At 60.5% G+C, this 20,818-nt stretch overlaps 1 protein-coding gene across 1 annotated transcript in view; it reads left to right on the top strand.

Moving 5' to 3' along the window:
• Positions 1-20,197, top strand: part of LOC116958091 (uncharacterized) — a 118,905-nt gene extending 98,708 nt beyond the window's left edge. The window contains exons 22-26 of the mRNA XM_076055367.1: positions 5,147-6,577; positions 7,294-7,361; positions 7,519-14,655; positions 16,364-16,442; positions 19,986-20,197. Coding sequence (XP_075911482.1) covers positions 5,147-6,577; positions 7,294-7,361; positions 7,519-14,655; positions 16,364-16,442; positions 19,986-20,197 — 8,927 coding nt within the window. The remainder of the gene's footprint in view (positions 1-5,146; positions 6,578-7,293; positions 7,362-7,518; positions 14,656-16,363; positions 16,443-19,985) is intronic.
• Positions 20,198-20,818: the final 621 nt, after the last annotated feature.

The following is a 20,818-nucleotide window of genomic DNA, read 5'->3' as shown; positions in this document are numbered from 1 at the left end:
CTTCTGTCGGGAGCTAGACCGGTGCCGACTGGAACCTCCGTCGAATACAGGAGTTACCCTTGACTGGTGTCTGTCGATCGGAGAGGCTGCCATTCCCTCTGTCGGGAGCTGGACCGGTTCCGACTGGAACCGCTGTCGAATACAGGAGTTCGCCTGGACTGGGTTCTGGTGTGAGAGGCTGCCATTCCCTCTTTCGTGTGCTAGACCGGTGCCGACTGGAACCCCCGTCGAATACAGGAGTTCCCCTGGACTGGTGTTTGGTGAGAGAGGCTGCCATTCCCTCTGCCTGGAGCTGGACTGGTTCCGTCTGGAACCTCTGTCGAATACAGGAGTTCGCCTGGACTGGTGTCTGGTGTGATAGGCTGCCATTCCCTCTGTCGGGAGCTGGACTGGTGCCGACTGGAACCTCTGTCGAATACAGGAGTTCTCCTGGACTGGCTTCTGGTGTGAGAGGCTGCAATTCCCTCTGTCAGGAGCTGGACCGGTGCCGACTGGAACCTCCGTCGAATACAGGAGTTACCCTTGACTGGTGTCTGTCGATAGGAGAGGCTGCCATTCCCTCTGTCGGGAGCTGGACCGGTGCCGACTGGAACCTCCGTCAAATACAGGAGTTACCCTGGACTGGTGTCTGGTGTGAGAGGCTGTCATTCCCTCTGTCGGGAGCTGGACTGATGCCGTCTGGAACCTCTGTCGAATACAGGAGTTCGCCTGGACTGGTGTCTGTAGATAGGAGAGGCTGCCATTCCCTATGTCGAGAGGTAGACTGGTGCCGACTGGAACCCCTGTCGAATACAGGAGTTCGGCTGGACTGGTGTCTGTAGATAGGAGAGGCTGCCATTCCCTCTGTCGAGAGCTAGACTGGTGCCGACTGGAACCCCTGTTGAATACAGGAGTTCGCCTGGACTGGGTTCTGGTGTGAGAGGCTGCCATTCCCTCTGTCGGGAGCTGGATCGGTGCCGTCTGGAACCCCCGTTGAATACAGGAGTTCGCCTGGACTGGGTTCTGGTGTGAGAGGCTGCCATTCCCTCTGTCGGGAGCTGGACCGGTGCCGACTGGAACCCCTGTCGAATACAGGAGTTACCCTGGACTGGTGTCTGTAGATAGGAGAGGCTGCCATTCCCTCTGTCTGGAGCTGGACTGGTGCCGACTGGAACCTCCGTTGAACATCCGTGTTCTGGTGGACTGGTTCTCGTACGTAGACAGTAGGGGCTTCCATTCCTTTGTCAGGAACTAGACTGGTGCCATCTGGAGTTTGCGAAATGCAGGAGGGCTCGTGAACTGGCTCTGATGTCTGTGGATAAAGAAAGTTCCGCCATTCCCTCTGTCGGGAGCTGGAATGTTGCCGCGTGGACCCCTGTTGAATGCAGGAATTCCCCTGGACTGGTTCTGATGTGTGTGGATACAGAGAGGTTCGCCATTCCTCTGTCGGGAGCTAAACCGGTGCTGTCTGGACGTCTGTTGAATATCGTGAGGGTCTGGTGTTGCACTGGTTCTGGCATCTGTGCGGGAGGGGAGAAGCTGACATTCTTCGGTCAGGAGGTGGACTGGTGTCTTCTGGACGTCTGTCGAATGCAGGAAGGCTCGTTGACTGGTTCTGTTGTTTATGGAGACTAGTGGCTGCCGTTTCTCTTTCGAAGCTCAACCGGTACCAGGAGGTCCGGTTGGACTGGGTTCTGGTGTGAGAGGCTGCCATTCCCTCTGTCGGGAGCTGGACCGGTGCCGTCTGGAACCCCCGTCGAATACAGGAGTTCGCCTGAACTGGGTTCTGGTGTGAGAGGCTGCCATTCCCTCTGTCGGGAGCTGGACCAGTGCCGTCTGGAACCCCTGTCGAATACAGGAGTTCACCTGGACTGGGTTCCGGTGTGAGAAGCTGCCATTCCCTTTGTCGTGAGCTAGACCGGTGCCGACTGGAACCCCCGTCGAATACAGGAGTTCCCCTGGACTGGTGTTTGGTGTGAGAGGCTGCCATTGCCCTCTGCCTGGAGCTGGACTGGTTCCGTCTGGAACCTCTGTCGAATACTCGAGTTCGCCTGCACTGGTGTCTGGTGTGATAGGCTGCCATTCCCTCTGTCGGTAGCTGGACTGGTGCCGACTGGAACCTCTGTCGAATACAGGAGTTCTCCTGGACTGGCTTCTGGTGTGAGAGGCTGCAATTCCTTCTGTCGGGAGCTAGACCGGTGCCGACTGGAACCTCCGTCGAATACAGGAGTTACCCTTGACTGGTGTCTGTCGATCGGAGAGGCTGCCATTCCCTCTGTCGGGAGCTGGACCGGTTCCGACTGGAACCGCTGTCGAATACAGGAGTTCGCCTGGACTGGGTTCTGGTGTGAGAGGCTGCCATTCCCTCTTTCGTGTGCTAGACCGGTGCCGACTGGAACCCCCGTCGAATACAGGAGTTCCCCTGGACTGGTGTTTGGTGAGAGAGGCTGCCATTCCCTCTGCCTGGAGCTGGACTGGTTCCGTCTGGAACCTCTGTCGAATACAGGAGTTCGCCTGGACTGGTGTCTGGTGTGATAGGCTGCCATTCCCTCTGTCGGGAGCTGGACTGGTGCCGACTGGAACCTCTGTCGAATACAGGAGTTCTCCTGGACTGGCTTCTGGTGTGAGAGGCTGCAATTCCCTCTGTCGGGAGCTGGACCGGTGCCGACTGGAACCTCCGTCGAATACAGGAGTTACCCTTGACTGGTGTCTGTCGATAGGAGAGGCTGCCATTCCCTCTGTCGGGAGCTGGACCGGTGCCGACTGGAACCTCCGTCAAATACAGGAGTTACCCTGGACTGGTGTCTGGTGTGAGAGGCTGTCATTCCCTCTGTCGGGAGCTGGACTGATGCCGTCTGGAACCTCTGTCGAATACAGGAGTTCGCCTGGACTGGTGTCTGTAGATAGGAGAGGCTGCCATTCCCTATGTCGAGAGGTAGACTGGTGCCGACTGGAACCCCTGTCGAATACAGGAGTTCGCCTGGACTGGTGTCTGTAGATAGGAGAGGCTGCCATTCCCTCTGTCGAGAGCTAGACTGGTGCCGACTGGAACCCCTGTTGAATACAGGAGTTCGCCTGGACTGGGTTCTGGTGTGAGAGGCTGCCATTCCCTCTGTCGGGAGCTGGATCGGTGCCATCTGGAACCCCCGTTGAATACAGGAGTTCGCCTGGACTGGGTTCTGGTGTGAGAGGCTGCCATTCCCTCTGTCGGGAGCTGGACCGGTGCCGACTGGAACCCCTGTCGAATACAGGAGTTACCCTGGACTGGTGTCTGTAGATAGGAGAGGCTGCCATTCCCTCTGTCTGGAGCTGGACTGGTGCCGACTGGAACCTCCGTTGAACATCCGTGTTCTGGTGGACTGGTTCTCGTACGTAGACAGTAGGGGCTTCCATTCCTTTGTCAGGAACTAGACTGGTGCCATCTGGAGTTTGCGAAATGCAGGAGGGCTCGTGAACTGGCTCTGATGTCTGTGGATAAAGAAAGTTCCGCCATTCCCTCTGTCGGGAGCTGGAATGTTGCCGCGTGGACCCCTGTTGAATGCAGGAATTCCCCTGGACTGGTTCTGATGTGTGTGGATACAGAGAGGTTCGCCATTCCTCTGTCGGGAGCTAAACCGGTGCTGTCTGGACGTCTGTTGAATATCGTGAGGGTCTGGTGTTGCACTGGTTCTGGCATCTGTGCGGGAGGGGAGAAGCTGACATTCTTCGGTCAGGAGGTGGACTGGTGTCTTCTGGACGTCTGTCGAATGCAGGAAGGCTCGTTGACTGGTTCTGTTGTTTATGGAGACTAGTGGCTGCCGTTTCTCTTTCGAAGCTCAACCGGTACCAGGAGGTCCGGTTGGACTGGATCTGGTGTGTTTATAAGAGAGGCCGCCACTCCTCTGTCAGGAGCTTGACCGGTACCGCCTGGATCTGCGTGTTTATACAGGAGGTCCGGTGGACTGGATCTGGTGTCTGTGTGTGTGGAGGAGAGGCTGCCGCTCCTCTTGTCAGGAGCTTGACCGGTACCGCCTGGATCTATGCGTTATACAGGAGGTCCGGTGGACTGGATCTGGTGTCTTGTGTGTGTTGAGGAGAGGCTTCCGCTACTCTGTCAGGAGCTGGACCGGTACCGCCTGGATCTGTGTTATACAGGAGGTCCAGTGAACTGGATCTGGTGTCTGTGTGTGTGGAGGAGAGGCTGCTGCTACTCTGTCAGGAGCTGGACCGGTACCGCCTGGATCTGCGTGTCTATACAGGAGGTCCGGTGGACTGGTTATGGTGTCTGTGTGTGTGGAGAGAGACTGCCGCTACTCTGTCAGGAGCTGGGTCGGTACCGCCTGGATCTCTGTGCATTACAAGGGATCTGGTGGACTGGATCTAGTGTGCGCGTAGAAGAGAGCTGGACTGGTGTATGCGAAGACATGCTTGCGGTGGTGGTGATGTTGTTATTATACAGACGTGCCCGTTTTGTTGATATAGCCGTACGATGTAGACGAAGTCCACGATGGTTGTGCAGACAATGCCGTCTTCTTGATGTAGTTGATGTTAAATTTTGATTTAAAGCTTTCGTGACTGCAGTAATTCATATTCTTAGTTCTTTCGGTAAAGTCACGTTGAAGGGAAACAACAAAATAATAAGAATATAATATGTAGTTGATGTTGACGTCGCCTAGACATGCCCGTGCTGACGATGTGGATGTGGTTGATTTTCACGTCATCATCGATGATGATGATGTTGTTGTTGCCCAGACGTGCCCTTGCTGACGATGTGGATGTGGTTGATTTTCACGTCATCGTCGATGATGATGATGATGTTGTTGTTGTTGCCCAGACATGCCCTTGCTGACGATGTGGATGTGGTTGATTTTCACGTCATCGTCGATGATGACGATGATGATGATGTTGTTGTTGTTGCCCAGACATGCCCTTGCTGACGATGTGGATGTGGTTGATTTTTGACGTCGTCGTCGATGATGACGATGATGACGATGTTGTTGTTGTTGTTGCCCAGACATGCCCTTGCTGACGATGTGGATGTGGTTGATTTTCACGTCATCGTCGATGATGATGATGATGATGTTGTTGTTGCCCAGACATGCCCTTGCTGACGATGTGGATGTGGTTGATTTTTGACGTCGTCGTCGATGATGACGATGATGACGATGTTGTTGTTGTTGTTGCCCAGACATGCCCGTGTTGATGTTGGAGCCCAGCTCCTCATCCACCCTCGGTCCAACATCGCCGGCTCCCCCGGCCGCCGCCACCGCCGCACCCCCTTCCCCGTCGCTCCTCATGACCCCCCGCAAGCGCGGCTGGCCCAAGGGGGTCAAAAGGGGACCCCCCGCCGTCTCCCGCCGGCGCCGCCGCCGCAGCCACGGGCAACGGAGCGGCGCCAACCCGTCGCGGTCCACCTCCTCGCGGACCGTGGCAGGAGGCGGGGCGGCTGCTGAGAGACGGGAGGAGGAGGAGGAAGAAGAGGAGGAGGATGATGATGCGGATGAGGATGAGGAAGATGATGATGAGGAGGAGGATGACGAGGAGGAGGAGGAAGAGGAGAAGGAGGAGGAGAAGCCGAAGGAGCCCAATGAGGAGATAGAGACGGAGGGATGGAAAGAGCGGCTGGCGGAGAGGGTCCAGGCGAGCTCGAAGGAGAAGCGCAAGGCGGCGGAGAGGGTCCGGGAGGATGCGAGGAGCGGGAGGGGAGCGGCGGCGGCGGAAGGGCGGGGAGACGGGGCGGCAGAGCGGAGGGCGTCGGCGGAGAGAGGAGCCGTGGAGAAGATCGGCAGGAAGGGTGGTGCCCCGGTGCCGGTGGTGCCGGTGGTGCCGGCGGCGGCGGCGGCGAGAGACATGGAGAGGGCACCCGTGGTGGACGAGGAGGAGGAGGAGGAGGGGGGTGAGGAGGAGGAGGAGGAGGAGAGGGACGCGGGTAGAGCTGAGAGGGATGCGAGGAAAATCGGGAGAGACGAGGAGAGGGCCGAGAGAGACGCCGCGGCGAGATCGGACCGAGAGCCGCCGGCGAGATCGGATTTAGAGCCGCCGGCGAGAGATCCGGCGAGATCGGATCGGGCCAAAGACCGGGCGCGGGGACCGGGAAGCGACGGGAAGGGCGGCGAGCGGGGCAAGGCGGCGACGGTGGACGGAGAGACGCGGCGGGGAACCGGAGCTCGGGACGGGAGCGTGGAGGGAAAGGCCGAGAGGGGGGGCGCGGAGAGAGCCGGAGGCGGGGACGAGGAGACGAGGAGGAGGAGGAGGATGAGGAGGAGGAGTAGGGGGAGGAGCCCGGATCGTCGGGGAGCGGCGAGGCCGGAGGGCGAGGGGCCGGAGGAGGAGGAGGAGCGAGCGGGGGGCGACGAGGAGCACGGCAGGGCGAAGAGGGCCCGGCCGAGGGACGCCGTGGAGACCACGACGGCCACGACGAGGAGGAGGAGGAGGAGGATGGGGGGAGGAGGAGGAGCGGGGGAGGGAGAGGAGGAGGAGGAGGAGGAGGAGGAGGAGGAGGAGGGGACGGACGCCGAGAGGAGGAGGGCGAAGAGAGCCAGGGGGAGTGACGGAGGCGAAGCAGAGGGGAGGGCCGAGCGGAGGGACGCCGCGGTGGAACCGGGCGCGGAGGGGAGGGGCAAGGAGGGAGACGCCGGGGGGAGGGGCAAGGAGGTGGACGCCGGGGGGAGGGGCAAGGAGGTGGACGCCGGGGGGAGGGGCAAGGAGGTGGACGCCGGGGGGAGGGGCAAGGAGGTGGACGCCGGGGGGAGAGACGCCGCGGTGGAGGGGGCCAGGGGGGGAGACGCCGAGGGGAGGGGCAGGGGGAGAGGCGCCGCGGTGGTGGAGATGGACGCGGCGGGGGAGGGGGCCAAGGGGAGGGTCAGGGAGGAGGGCGTCGGAGACGCGGAGAAGGCGGCGGAGGTGGAGAGGCTGAAGGGGAGGGCCGAGACCTGCGGGGGAGCGGCGGCCCCGACGGCGCGGGAGGCCTCCGGCAGGAAGCGTCGGAGGCAGGCCGGGGACGGGAGGCCGGCCGAGCGGGCGGCCCGGCGGCCTCTGAGCGACGCGAAATGTCGCGGCGGGCCGGCTGCCGACAACAACGCCGACGCGGCGGCGGCTGTGGCTGCTGCTGCTGCTGAGGAGGAGGAGGAGGAGGAGGAGGGGGCGGAGAAGAAGAGGCGAGCAGCAACGGAGCCCGGCGGGGTGCCGGGCCGCGGGAACGTCCCTCGGGACGCCGGCGAGAATCCGGCGGTCGAGACGCCGGCGGCGGAGGAGGGGAGGGGGGGCGAGGGGGAAGAGGAGGAGGAGGAGGCGGTGGAGGAGCCTCCTCGGCTCTCGCGTCCCCCGAGGCCGCAGGAGGAGACGCAGAGGAGGAGGACGAGGAGGAGGAGGAGGAGCAGGAGGGCGGGGACGGCGGCAGGCCGGCAGCAGCGGCGGCGGCGGCGGCGTCGCGACGCGGAGGAGGAGCCAGGGGGGCTGGACGACGACGACGAGGAGGAGGAGGAGGAGGAGGACGAGGAGGAGGAGGAGGAGGAGGAGGTGGAGGAGGTGGGGAAGGCGGTGGCGGATGACGGCGAGGAGGGGGGCGAGTGCGGGGCGGGGAGCGGCAGGCGCGGGGAGCGGCCTCCGAGGCCCAAGGCGAAGAGGCCCCGGCACCGCGAAGTCGCGGGGACGCCCAGGAGGGGCGTCGGCGTCGGTTGCGGCCGCCGGTCACCGGAGCGTCGCGCCAATCGGAGGGCGGAGCGACGGGCGGCGGCGGCGGCGGACGCCGGCAGGCTCGGCACGCCGGGGAAGGCCGAGGAGGAGGAGGAGGAGGATCCTGCGGTGGGGGGCAGGGCGGGACCGGAGGTGCCCGCGGCGGCGGTCGGCCGGCAGCAGCAGGAGCAGCAGCAGGTGGAGGAGCAGCAGGTGGAGGAGGAGGATGCGGAAGAGGAGGAGGCGGAGGAGGAGGAGGAGGAGGAGGAAGAGGAGGAGGAGGAGGTGTCTGTGAAGGAAGCCGCGGCCTCGGGTTTTGACGACCCCTCGGCGGATGAAGTGAAACCGGCGGCTCCGTCGGCTCCGTCGGCTCCGTCGGCTCCGTCGGCTCCGTCGGCTCCGTCGGCTCCGTCGGCTCCGTCGGCTCCGTCGGCTCCGTCGGCTCCGCCGCCGCGTAGGCCCAGGAGGCAGGGGGTGCTGGCGGCGATCGCCGCCGCCGCCGCCGGCACCGCCACCGCGGCCGTTGAGAAGCAGCAGCGGCGCAGGAAGGATAAGCAGCAGCAGCAGCAGCCGGCGCCGGTGCCGGTGCCGGTGGCGGTGCCGGTGCCGGCGGCGGTGCCGGTGCCGGCGGCGAGGGAGAGCACCCGACCGTTGGGGCGTGAGGTGGTCTGCGTGGAGCGCGACCCGGAGACGGAGCGGGCCGTCGAGTCGCTCACCCAGGAGGCTCGGGCCCGGCGCTCGGCCCGGGACGGCCACCACCTCCTCCTCCTCCACCAGCAGCAGCAGCAGCTCCACCACCAGCAGCAGCAGCAGCAGCTCCAGCAGCAGCAGCAGCAGCAGCTGCAACTGCAGCACCTCCGTCACGTCGGCGACGATGCCCAAGGCGATCACCGCCACCACCACCACCGCCGCCACCACCACCACGAGGAGGAGGAGGAGGATGACGAAGACGAAGACGACGCCACCGAGGAGCTGATGGCGGCGGCGGCGGCGGCGGCCGTGGCCGCGGCCGCCGCCGCCGAGGAGGCCGAGGGACACCAGGAGGACGACGACGACGGGGAGGGGGAGGAGGAGGAGGAGGAGTTGGAGGGTGATGCAGAGGCGCCGGGGAGGAGGAGGGCGGCAGAGGGGGTCGCTCTCGCGGAAGCCGATTGCCCGTGTCCGACCGCGCGTCCCGGCGGCGTCGGCGTCGGCGATGAGGAGGAGGACGAGGAGGAGGAGGATGAGGTGGATGAGGTGGACGAGGAGGAGGAGGAGGATGAGTCCGGTGAAGCCGCCGCGGATGTGGAACGGCAACAGAAGCAGCGGCAGGGAGTGGAGGAGGAGGAGCGGCAGGGAGTGAGGGAGGAGGAGCGGCAACAGGAAGTGAGGGAGGAGCGGCAACAGGAAGTGAGGGAGGAGCGGCGACAGGAAGTGAGGGAGGAGGAGCGGCGACAGGAAGTGAGGGAGGAGGAGCGGCGACAGGAAGTGAGGGAGGAGGAGCAGCAGGAAGTGGAGGAGGAGGCCGATTTGGCGGCGGCGGCGGCGGCTTCGCCGGAGACGGCCGAGGCCATCCGCCACCTGGAGCATAGCGAGCAGCACAGCCCCGTGGCTATCGGTGCGGTGCCCCACCACCACCACCACCACCACGACCACCACCACCACCATCTGATCCACATCAACGATGATGCGGAGGAGGAGGAGGAGGACGAGGAGGAGGAGGAGGAGGAGCGGCGCGTCGGTGCTGGAGATGAGCGGCAGGAGGAGGAGGAGGATGATGATGAGGTGGACGAGGTGGATGAGGAGGAGGAGGCCGGCCACTCGGGGGAGCTCCGGACGACGAGGGCGGTGGGGGCGGTGGCGGTGGAGGCGGTGACGGCGCCGGTGGTGGCGGGCGACCAATCTGCGGGAGAGGAGGAGGACGAGGAGGCGACGGTCGGCTCTCAGCCGCCCCACTCGCCTCTCCGTCGTCGTCCTCCTGAGGAGGAGGAGGTGGAGATGGAGGAGGAGGATCCGCGGCCACAGGCGCCCGGAGCCGAGTTCGGAGCCCCGGAAGCCGAGTTCGGAGCTCCGGGAACGGAGTTCGGAGCTCCGGGAACGGAGTTCGGAGCTCCGGGAACGGAGTTCGGAGCTCCGGGAACGGAGTTCGGAGCTCCAGGGGCCGGGAACGCCACTGCGGAATGCCGGGCCCCGGAGGGCCCGACGGCGGAGGACGGGGGCCCCACCGCGGAGGGTTCCAGGGCGGAGGAGGAGAGCCCCACGGCGGAGGGTCCCCAGGTGGAGGTGGCGGCAGAGTTCCGGACCGAGATGGGATTTGCCGAATCCGCGCGGGGCCGTGGCCACGCCGTTCAATCGGAGTTCACTCCGACCCGCCCCAGCCAATCGGAGTTCACTCCGACCCGCCCCAGCCAATCGGAGTTCACTCCGACCCGCCCCAGCCAATCAGAGTTCACTCCGACCCGCCCCAGCCAATCGGAGTTCACTCCGACCCGCCCCAGCCAATCGGAGTTCACTCCGACCCGCCCCAGCCAATCAGAGTTCACTCCGACCCGCCCCAGCCAATCGGAGTTCACTCCGACCTGCCCCAGCCAATCAGAGTTCACTCCGACCCGCCCCAGCCAATCGGAGTTCACTCCGAACCGCGCCAGCCAATCAGAGTTCACTCCGACCCGCGCCAGCCAATCAGAGTTCACACCGACCCATCCCAGCCAGTCAGAATTCACTCCCACCCATCCCAGCCAATCAGAGTTCACTCCGACCCAACCCAGCCAATCAGAGTTCACTCCCACTCACCACAGCCAATCAGAATTCACTCCGACCCACCCCAGCCAATCAGAGTTCACGCCCACTCACCGCAGCCAATCAGAATTCACTCCGACACACCCGAGCCAATCAGAGTTCACGCCCACTCACCGCAGCCAATCGGAGTTCACTCCGACACACCCTAGCCAATCGGAATTCACTCCCACTCATCGCAGCCAATCAGAGTTCACTCCGACACACCCCAGCCAATCAGAGTTCACGCCCACTCACCGCAGCCAATCAGAGTTCACTCCGACACACCCCAGCCAATCGGAGTTCACTCCCACTCACCACAGCCAATCAGAATTCACTCCGACCCGCCCCAGCCAATCAGAGTTCACCCCGACCCGCCCCAGCCAATCGGAATTCACCCCGACACACCCCAGCCAATCGGAGTTCACCCCGACACGCCCCAGCCAATCGGAGTTCACCCCGACACGCCCCAGCCAATCGGAGTTCACCCCGACCCGCCCCGGCCAATCGGAGTTCAAGTACCTGGCGGCGCCGGCTCAGCGGCCCCGCCCCGAGTACCCCTCGCCCCCGTCGGCCGGCCGCCCCGACTGCCAGGCCGGCAACGTCGGCGCCTGCCGAGGCCCTCCCATCCCCACCGCCGGCGACTACCGCCGGTCCCCGGCGCTGGCCAGGCGGGAGGCCTTCCAGGCGCAGGCCGCCGGCCTGGCGGCGGCCTCGCCGGCGGCCTCGCCGGCGGTGGCCTCGCCGTCTTCGCCGGCGTCGGCGTCGGCGGCGTCGGCGGCCCTGGCGGCCGCGTACGACTACCAGTCCCGCCGGGACTTCGTCCTCCTGCAGGCGCGGGCAGTGGCGGGCTTCTGCGGCGGCGGCGACGCCGGCGGGGGCGGCGGCGGGGGCGGAGGGGGCGGAGGGTGCCAGCCGTCGGCGGCCCGCGTGCGGGCGGGCGGCGGCCCCTTCCCTGGCGGCCAGGCGACCCGCGGAGACTTTGGCCCTCCGTTGCCAAGCCTGCAGCAGCAGCAGCAGCTTCTGATGCAGCAGCAGCAGCAGCAGCAGCTGATGCAACAGCAGCAGCAGCAGCACAAGGCGATCCCTCGAGGCGGCGGTGGCGTCGACGATGTCCCGGCGATCCCTTTCACCGTCATCAAGTCCCGCTCGGGAACGTCGCCCGCCGGGGACTTCCTGCGGGCCCTCGGCAAGGCTCACGACCGCAGCCCCGGCGGAGGCCCCGGACCGCCCGGTGAGCGGCGCAGCCCGCCGGGACACGCGGCCGGCGAGCCGCCGCCGCCGCCGTCCTCGTCGTCGGTCGCCGCCGCTGCCGGCGCGGCGAGCCCCGTGCCCTCGGCGCACTCCCACGGTGGCGGCGGCTCGGGGCTGTCGAGCCCCGCGGGCTCGGCGCCCTCGTCGCTCCGCAGCCAATCGGTGCACTCGGCGAGCAGCCCGCCCCAGCCTCCTCCTCAGCCTCCTCCTCAGCCTCCTCCTCAGCAGCCCCAGCAGCCCCAGCAGCCGCCCCTCCCGCCACCCGGCGCCGACCGCGGCGACGGCGTGGAGGCGAGCCCCGTCGTGTCGGACGCCTCGCAGCCGGTCGGCGACTCGGGCTTCAGCGACCTGGGCAGCATGGACAGCACCGGCGCCGGAGACTCGTACGAAGGCTCCGGCTCCGGCGGCGGCGGCGGTTCCTACGACGGTCCAAGCCTCCAGCAGCAGCAGCAGCAGCAGCAGGGAGCGGTCGTCGGTGGCGGCAACGGCGGCAACGGCGGCAACAGCGGCAGCTGCTCCTACGGCCTTGCCCACCACCCGGACGCTGCCGCCGCCTGCAACCTCGTCCAGCTGCGGGCGGCTTCGGCCGCGCAGCAACAGCAGCAGCAGCAGCAGCGGCAGCAGCAGCAGCAGCGAAGCGGCGGGGCTTCCGCCGCTTCGGCCCGGGCAGCCCTACAACAGCAGCAGCAGCAGCAGCAGAGGGTTGGTTCACCAGCTACGTGTGGGCTGAAATCACAGGGCGGTGGCGGTGGCGGTGGTGGCGGATACCGGAGAGTGAGCGGCGGCGGCGGCGGTGTTGGCATCCGCTCCCTCTGCATGGCCTCATTCGCTCAGCAGGGGCACAGCGCCGAGCTGCTGGGCCCCATCCCTCCGTCGCTGGGCTGCTCCACATCCTCCTCCGCGTCCTTGGCCTCCTCCTCATCCTCCTCGTCGTCTTCGTCCTCGCAGCAGCAGCAGCTCCAGCTCCAGCAGCAGCAGCAGCAGCTCCAGCTCCACCATCAGCAGCAGCAGCAGCAGCATCACCATCATCATCATCAGCAGCAGCAGCATCATCAGCACCACCACCACCAGCAGCACCACCACCACCAGCAGCAGCTGGCGGCCACCATGAGCCTCTACGAGCGCCTGGGCCAGGCCGACTACGGCTTCGGGCCCGGCGCGGCCGCCATGGCCGCCGCCGTACAGGCGGCCGCCGTCCAGAACTCGGCCTCCTTCAGCCTCGCCCGCCTGCAGCAGCTCACCAACGGCCTGGTGGAGCACACCCTGGGGTACGGCGCTTCGCCCGCGACCCCGGGAGGAGGAGGAGGAGGCGGTGGTGGTGGTGGTGGTGGTGGGACCGCCGGAGGCTCGTCGTCCGGCGGAGGCGGCGGCCCTTCGTCGGCCTACGTCCAGGCAGGGCCCTCGGCGTCTCCCGGCTACGGCGGCGGCGGCGGCGGCGTTCTGTCGCACCTCCCCGCCGGCTCCACTCCTCCTCCTCCTCCTCCGCAGACTCCCCACGTGGCCTTGAGCCACCACCACCAGCAGCAGCAGCAGCAGCACCCTCACGCTCACCACCTCCACGCTCACCACGCTCACGCCCCTCACCTCCACCACCACGCGCAGCGAGCGCAGCAGCTCAAGGGGCCCGGCGGGGGCGGCGGCGGCGGCGCCGGAGTCTCGGCGGCCGCCGGCGGAGCCGGAGGAGGCGGCGGAGGAGGCGGAGGAGGCGGAGGCGGGCCGGGGAGCTTGGCCGCGCCCGGCGGATCCGGCGGATCCGGCGGCGGCGACGGCGGCTCGGGGGTCCCGCCGCCGACCCGGCCGCCGGGCGGGCAGCCGCAGCTCTTCAGCTGCACGGCGATGCAGCAGTCGCGGGCCCTCGGGGCCTCGCCGGGGGCCTCCCAGCGGGCCGTGGGGGCGATGGGCGGACTCGGCCTGCTGGCCCCCACGGGGGGCGGAGGAGGAGGAGGAGGCGGCTTGGCGGGGGCGGGCGGAGCCCCGAACCCGGCCCACGGAGGGGCTTACGGCCCCGCCGCCATTCAGTACCGCGTGCACCCGCACGGGCAGCAGCACCCCCCTCACCCGCACGGCCACGGAGGCAGCAGCGGCGGCGGTCACCCCGGGGTGCCCGGGGTGCCCGGGGTGCCCGGTCACCCCGGGCACCCCGGTCACCCCGGTCACCCGAACCTTCACCCCCACGCCGCCCACCACCACCACCACCACCCCCACCACCACCACCCTCACCCTCACGCCCCCCACCACCACGCCTCGCCCCACCACCACCACCACCACCACGCGGCCGCCTACGGCTATGTCGGGCAGCCGCAGTACCAGGTGGGGCCCCTGGGGATGATGGCGCTCTCGCACCAGGAGCAGCACCCGGCGGCGGCGCCGTCGGCGGTGCCGCCCGGCGCCGGGGCGGCCTCGGGGGGCGGCGGCGGAGGCGGCGGAGGCGGCGGAGGCGGCGGAGGCGGCGGAGGCGGCGGAGGCGGCTCGCACCTCGGCTCGATGCTGTGCTCGCCGGTAGCCGGCGTCGGAGTTCAGCCGGTCGGCGGTGCCGGAGGAGGAGGAGGAGGAGGAGGAGTCCACCCCCACGCTCACCCCCACGCTCACCCCCACGCTCACCCCCACGCTCACCCGTTGGCCCACGCCCACCCCACCCACACCCCGCCACCGCCTGCCCAGCAGCAGCAGCAGCAGCAGCCGGCGGCGGCGGCGGCGGCGGCCTCGCAGGGAGGGGCCAATTCGGCGTCCGCCGTTGCCAATTCGGCGGCCGCCGCCGGGGTCAACGTCCCTCACCACCACCACCACCATCAGCAGCAGCAGCAGCAGCATCAGCAGCAGCAGCAGCAGCTGGGCCACCCTCACCACGTGCACCACGCTCACCACGCCACCGCCGCTCACCACGCCGTCGCCCAGCACCACGCGGCGGCCGCGGCCGCGGCGGCGGCGGCGGCGGCCGCGGCTGCGGCCGCCGCCGCCGCCTACATGGGGAAGGGGGGAGGGGGGGGAGCGGCGGCGGCGGCGGCGGGGGGGGGCGTGGGAGGGGGAGGGGGGAAAGGCGGCGGGGGGAGGGGAGCGGGGGGGGGCTACATGCGACGGTGACCCCCCTCCTTGCCGCCGGAGACGAAGACGGTGACCCCTACCAGATTTGAAGACGGTGACCCCTACCGGATTTGAAGACGGTGACCCCTACCGGATTTGAAGACGGTGACCCCTACCGGATTTGAAGACGGTGACCCCTACGGGATTTGAAGACGGTGACCCCTACCGGATTTGAAGACGGCGACCCCTGCCGGATTTGAAGACGGTGACCCCTACCGGACTTGAAGACGGTGACCCCTACCGGATTTGAAGACGGTGACCCCTACCGGATTTGAAGACGGTGACCCCTACCGGATTTGAAGACGGTGACCCCTACCGGATTTGAAGACGGTGACCCCTACCGGATTTGAAGACGGTGACCCCTACGGGATTTGAAGACGGTGACCCCTACCGGATTTGAAGACGGTGACCCCTACCGGATTTGAAGACGGTGACCCCTACCGGATTTGAAGACAGTGACCCCTACGGGATTTGAAGACGGCGACCCCTGCCGAAGACGGAGGGCGGTGATTGGGAGGAAGGAGCTGATGGACTCCGTGGGGGGGCTGGGTGGTGGTGGTGGTGGTGGCGGGGGTGGAGGAGGAGGGGCGGACAGTGGAGGCAGAGGATGATGGCTGGCTGCCGGGAACGGTTCTCTCACCCGGGGATCAAGTGCCGGGACGCGGTTGAAGCCAAGGCGTCTCCACCGATGGGGAGAGGCGTCTCAAAAGTGTTACACCCCCTCCTCTCTCTCTCTCATCATCCTTCTCCCCGTGGAAGACGACAAAAACGTGGGCGGGCGTGGGAGCGTTGGTTGGTTAGGGAGGGGGGGTGGGGGAGCGGGGGTTAGGAACGACGGTTCTCCGGAAGTTCCTCCGGAATCCTCCGGAAGTTCTCCGGAAGTTCCTCCGGAATTCTCCGGAATCTTCCGGAATTCTCCGGAATCTTCCGGAAGTTCCTCCGGAATTTTCCAGAGTCCTCCGGCGCTCTCTTACCCCTCCTCCCGGCCCGGAAGCCCCGGACGTTGTTGCCTCGACCGCTCCCGACGGTTGTTGTTGTTGTTTTGTCTTTTTTTTCTGAGGGCGGGGAGCGGCGGGCTGGGGCCTGGGGGTGGGTAAGGTGCCGTTGCAGGGGCAGCTATGCGGGTGGAGGGGTTTGAGAGGGGGATGAGGAGCGGCTGTGGGGGGTGTACAGCGCGTTTAAAAGTTAATCCGCACGGCGCGCTCACAGACACATGGGGGGCAGGGAGGGAAGGGGGGGGGGGCCCGCTATAGCGGACGGGGCCGAGAAGGCGGATATGGGGGGTCCGGCTTATAGGGTGCACGGCTATAGGGGACGATGGTGGGTGGGGGGTGGGGTTGGGGCTACGAGGTGGCGCGTGTAAATAGGTGGCGCTGGCGACGACGCATTTCGTGTACATTGCTGGCGGGGAGAGTTGTCATGCGGCGGCTGAGGCGGCTGAGGCGGTGGTGGCGGTTGTTGTTGTTGTTCGTTGGCCTGGTAGCTCCGCTCAATAGCGGAATCTGAGGCGCATGGTAGCCGAGACCGCCACCGCCGCCACCGCCCGGCTTCTGGTGTACATAGCGCGAGGGACCCCCTCTGATGGGACTGGCGCCGTTCCTTGACGAGTTTTTATTTTTTACTTTTTCCCCCCGCCGCGCAGCTTCTGAGGCACGTCGTGGCGCTCCTGGTGAGGTGTGGAGCGAGAGCGGGCGGCTACGTGCGGGAACACCCGCAGGGCCGTGGGTCTGTCCGTCTCTCTGTCGATGATATCTCTATCTATCAATGTCTCTATTAGTCTATCAATATCTCTATCAATGTCTCTATCAATATCTCTATCCATCTCTCTATCCATCTCTATCAATCTCTCTATCCATCTCTATCAATCTCTCTATCAATATCTCTTATCAATCTCTCTATCAATGTCTCTATCAATCTCTCTATCAATATCTCTTATCAATCTCTCTATAAATGTCTCTATCAATGTCTCTATCTATCTATCCATCTCTATCAATGTCTCCATCGATATCTCTCAATCTCTCTATCAATGTCTCTATCAATCTCTCTATCAATCTCTCTGTCCATCGCTCTATCAATCTCTCTATCAATCTCTCTATCAATATCTCTATCAATATCTCTAATCTATCAATCTCTATCAATATCTCTATCAATGTATCTATCTATCAATGTCTCTATCGATCTCTCTATCAATATCTCTATCAATGTCTCTATCTCTCTATCAATATCTCTATCAATGTCTCTATCTATCAATATCTCTATCAATGTCTCTATCAATCTATCAATATCTCTATCGATCTCTCTATCTATCTCTATCGATCTCTCTATCCATATCTCTACAATTATCTCTATCAATATCTCAATCTCTCCATCAATCTCTTTATCAATCTCTCTATCAATCTCTTTTTCAATCTATCAATATCTCCATCAATCTCTATCAATCTCTTTATCCATCTCTATCCATCTCACTATCAATCTCTTTATCCATCTCTCTATCAATCTCTTTAGCCATCTCTCTATCAATCTCTTTAGCCATCTCTCTATCAATCTCTCTATCAATCTCTCTATCAATTTGTCTATCTATCTATCAATGTCTCTATCGATCTCTCTATCAATATCTATCAATGTGTCTATCTATCTATCAATGTCTCTATCAATGTATCTATCAATGTCTCTTTCAATGTCTCTATCAATATCTCTATCAATCTCTCTATCAATATCTCTATCAATCTCTATCATCTCTCTATCAATCTCTCTAACGATCTCTCTATCAATCTCTCTTTCAATATCTCTATCAATCTCTCTTTCAATATCTCTATCGATCTCTCTATCGATCTCTCTATCCATCTCTCTATCAATCTATCAATCTCTATCAATATCTCTATCCAGCTCTCTATCAATCTATCTATCAATATCTATATCGATCTCTCTGTCAATATCTCTATCAATGTCTCTATCAATCTCCCTATCGATCTCTATCAATCTCTCTATCCATCTCTCTGTCAATCTCTCTATCGAACTCTCTGTCAATATCTCTATCGATCTCTCTGTCAATATCTCTATCGATCTCTCTATAAATCTATCTATCAATATCTCTATCCATCTCTCTATCAATATCTCTATCCATCTCTCTATAAATCTATATTCATCTCTATATCAATCTATCTATCAATATATATCTCAATCTCTCTATCAATCTCTCTATCACTATCTCTATCAATGGTTAGAGATTGATAGATGGTTAGAGATTGATAGATGGTTAGAGATTGATAGATGATTAGAGATTGATAGATGGTTAGAGATTGATAGATGGTTGTTGATTGATGGATGGTTAGAGATTGATAGATGGTTAGAGATTGATGTAGAGATTGATAGATGGTTAGAGATTGATAGATGGTTGTGGATTGATAGATGGTTGTGGATTGATAGATGGTTAGAGATTGGTAGATGGTTAGAGATTGATAGATGGTTAGAGATTGACAGATTGTTATAGATTGATAGATGGTTAGAGATTGATAGATGGTTAGAGATTGATAGGGAGGTTGATAGATGGTTAGAGATTGATAGATGGTTAGAGATTGACAGAGATATTGATAGATGGTTAGAGATTGATAGATGGGTAGAGATTGATAGATGGTTAGAGATTGATAGATGGTTGTGGATTGATAGATGGTTAGACATTGATAGAGAGATTGATAGATGGTTAGAGATTGATGGATGGTTAGAGATTGATGGATCGTTAGAGATTGATGGATGGTTAGAGATTGATGGATGGTTAGAGATTGATAGATGGTTAGAGATTGATAGATGGTTAGAGATTGATAGGTGGTTAGAGATTGATAGATGGATAGAGATTGATAGATGGTTAGAGATTGATAGATAGTTAGAGATTGATAGATGGTTAGAGATTGATGGATGGTGTATGGATTGATAGATGGTTAGAGATTGATAGATGGTTAGAGATTGATAGATGGTTAGAGATGTATAGATGGTTAGATATTGATAGAGATTGATAGATGGTTAGAGATTGATAGATGGTTAGAGATTGATAGATGTTTAGAGATTTATAGATGGTTAGAGATTGAAAGATGATTCGACATTGATAGATGGTTAGAGATTGATATATGGTTGTGGATTGATAGATTGTTAGAGATTGATAGAGAGATTGATAGATGGTTAGAGATTGATAGATGGTTAGAGATTGATGGATGGTTGTGGATTGATAGATGGTTAGACATTGATAGATGGTTGTGGATTGATAGATGGTTAGACATTGAAAGATGGTTGTTGATTGATGGATGGTTGTTGATTGATGGATGGTTGTGGATTGATGGATGGTTGTTGAGTGATGTAGAGATTGATAGATGGTTAGAGATTGATGGATGGTTGTGGATTGATAGATGGTTAGACATTGAAAGATGGTTGTTGATTGATGGATGGTTGTTGATTGATGGATGGTTGTGGATTGATGGATGGTTGTTGATTGATGTAGAGATTTATAGATGGTTAGAGATTGATGGATGGTTGTGGATTGATAGATGGTTAGAGATTGATAGATGGTTATAGATTAATAGATGGTTAGAGATTGATAGATGGTTAGAGATTGATAGAGAGATTGATGGATGGTTAGAGATTGATAGATGGTTAGAGATTGATAGATGGTGAGAGATTGATAGATGGTTGTTGATTGATGGATGGTTGTGGATTGATAGATGGTTAGAGATTGATAGATGGTTAGAGATTGATAGATGGATAGAGATTGATAGATGGTTAGAGATTGATAGATGGTTAGACATTGATAGATGGTTAGAGATTGATGGATGGTTGTGGATTGATAGATGGTTAGACATTGATAGATGGTTGTTGATTGATGGATGGTTGTGGATTGATGGATGGTTGTTGATTGATGTAGACATTGATAGATGGTTAGAGATTGATGGATGGTTGTTGATTGATGTAGAGATTGATGGATGGTTATTGATGGATGGTTACGGACGAGCGAGAGAGGGATTGATAGATGGTTAGACATTGATAGATGGTTGTTGATTGATGTAGAGATTGATGGATGGTTATTGATAGATGGTTGTGGATTGATGGATGGTTGTTGATTGATGTAGAGATTGATGGATGGTTGTTGATTGATGTAGACATTGATAGATGGTTATTGATGGATGGTTATTGATGGATGGTTACGGACGGGCGAGAGAGGGATTCAGTTTTGTTTTTTCGCTTCCTGTTTCTTTGTTTTCGTTTTATATTTATCAAAGTGAATGACGACATTGATGACGACATTGATGACGACATTGATGACGGCATCCATGTCTATGGTGACATTTACGGCGATGACGTCGATGACGATGATGATGAAGACATCGATGACGTCGATGACGATGACGTCATCGATGGCGATGACGTCGTCGATGGCGATGACGTCATCGATGACGATGGCTATGGATATTTACAGTGGGTTAGGGGTTAGCGTCGCTTCGCGCCCAACCGGTTTTGCTTTCTATGAAACCGCTTCCACCCTCACCACACTCACCACCACACTCACCACCACACTCACCACCACACTCACCACCACACTCACCACCACACTCACCACCACACTCACCACCACACTCACCACCACCCTCACTACTACACTCACCACCACACACACCACCACACTCACCACCACACTCACCACCATACTCTCCACCACACTCACCACCACACTCACCACCACACTCACCACCACACTCACCACCACACACACCACCACACTCACCACCACACTCACCACCACACTCTCCACCATACTCTCCACCACACTCACCACCACACTCACCACCACACTCACCACCACACTCACCACCCTCACCACACTCACCACCACACTCACCACCACACTCATCACCACACTCATCACCACACTCATCACCACACTCACCACACTCACCACCACACTCACCACCACACTCACCACCACACTCACCACCACATTCACCACCACACTCTCCACCATACCCTCCACCACACTCACCACCACCACACTCACCACCACCACACTCACCACACTCACCACACTCACCACCACTCACCACCACCCTCACCACAC

The sequence above is a fragment of the Petromyzon marinus genome, chromosome 71 (genome assembly GCF_048934315.1).
Source record: "Petromyzon marinus isolate PM22_M1 ecotype Great Lakes invasive population chromosome 71, UKy_Petmar_22M1.pri1.0, whole genome shotgun sequence".
Lineage (NCBI taxonomy): Eukaryota > Metazoa > Chordata > Hyperoartia > Petromyzontiformes > Petromyzontidae > Petromyzon > Petromyzon marinus.
This window is presented reverse-complemented; position numbering and strand designations above follow the sequence as displayed.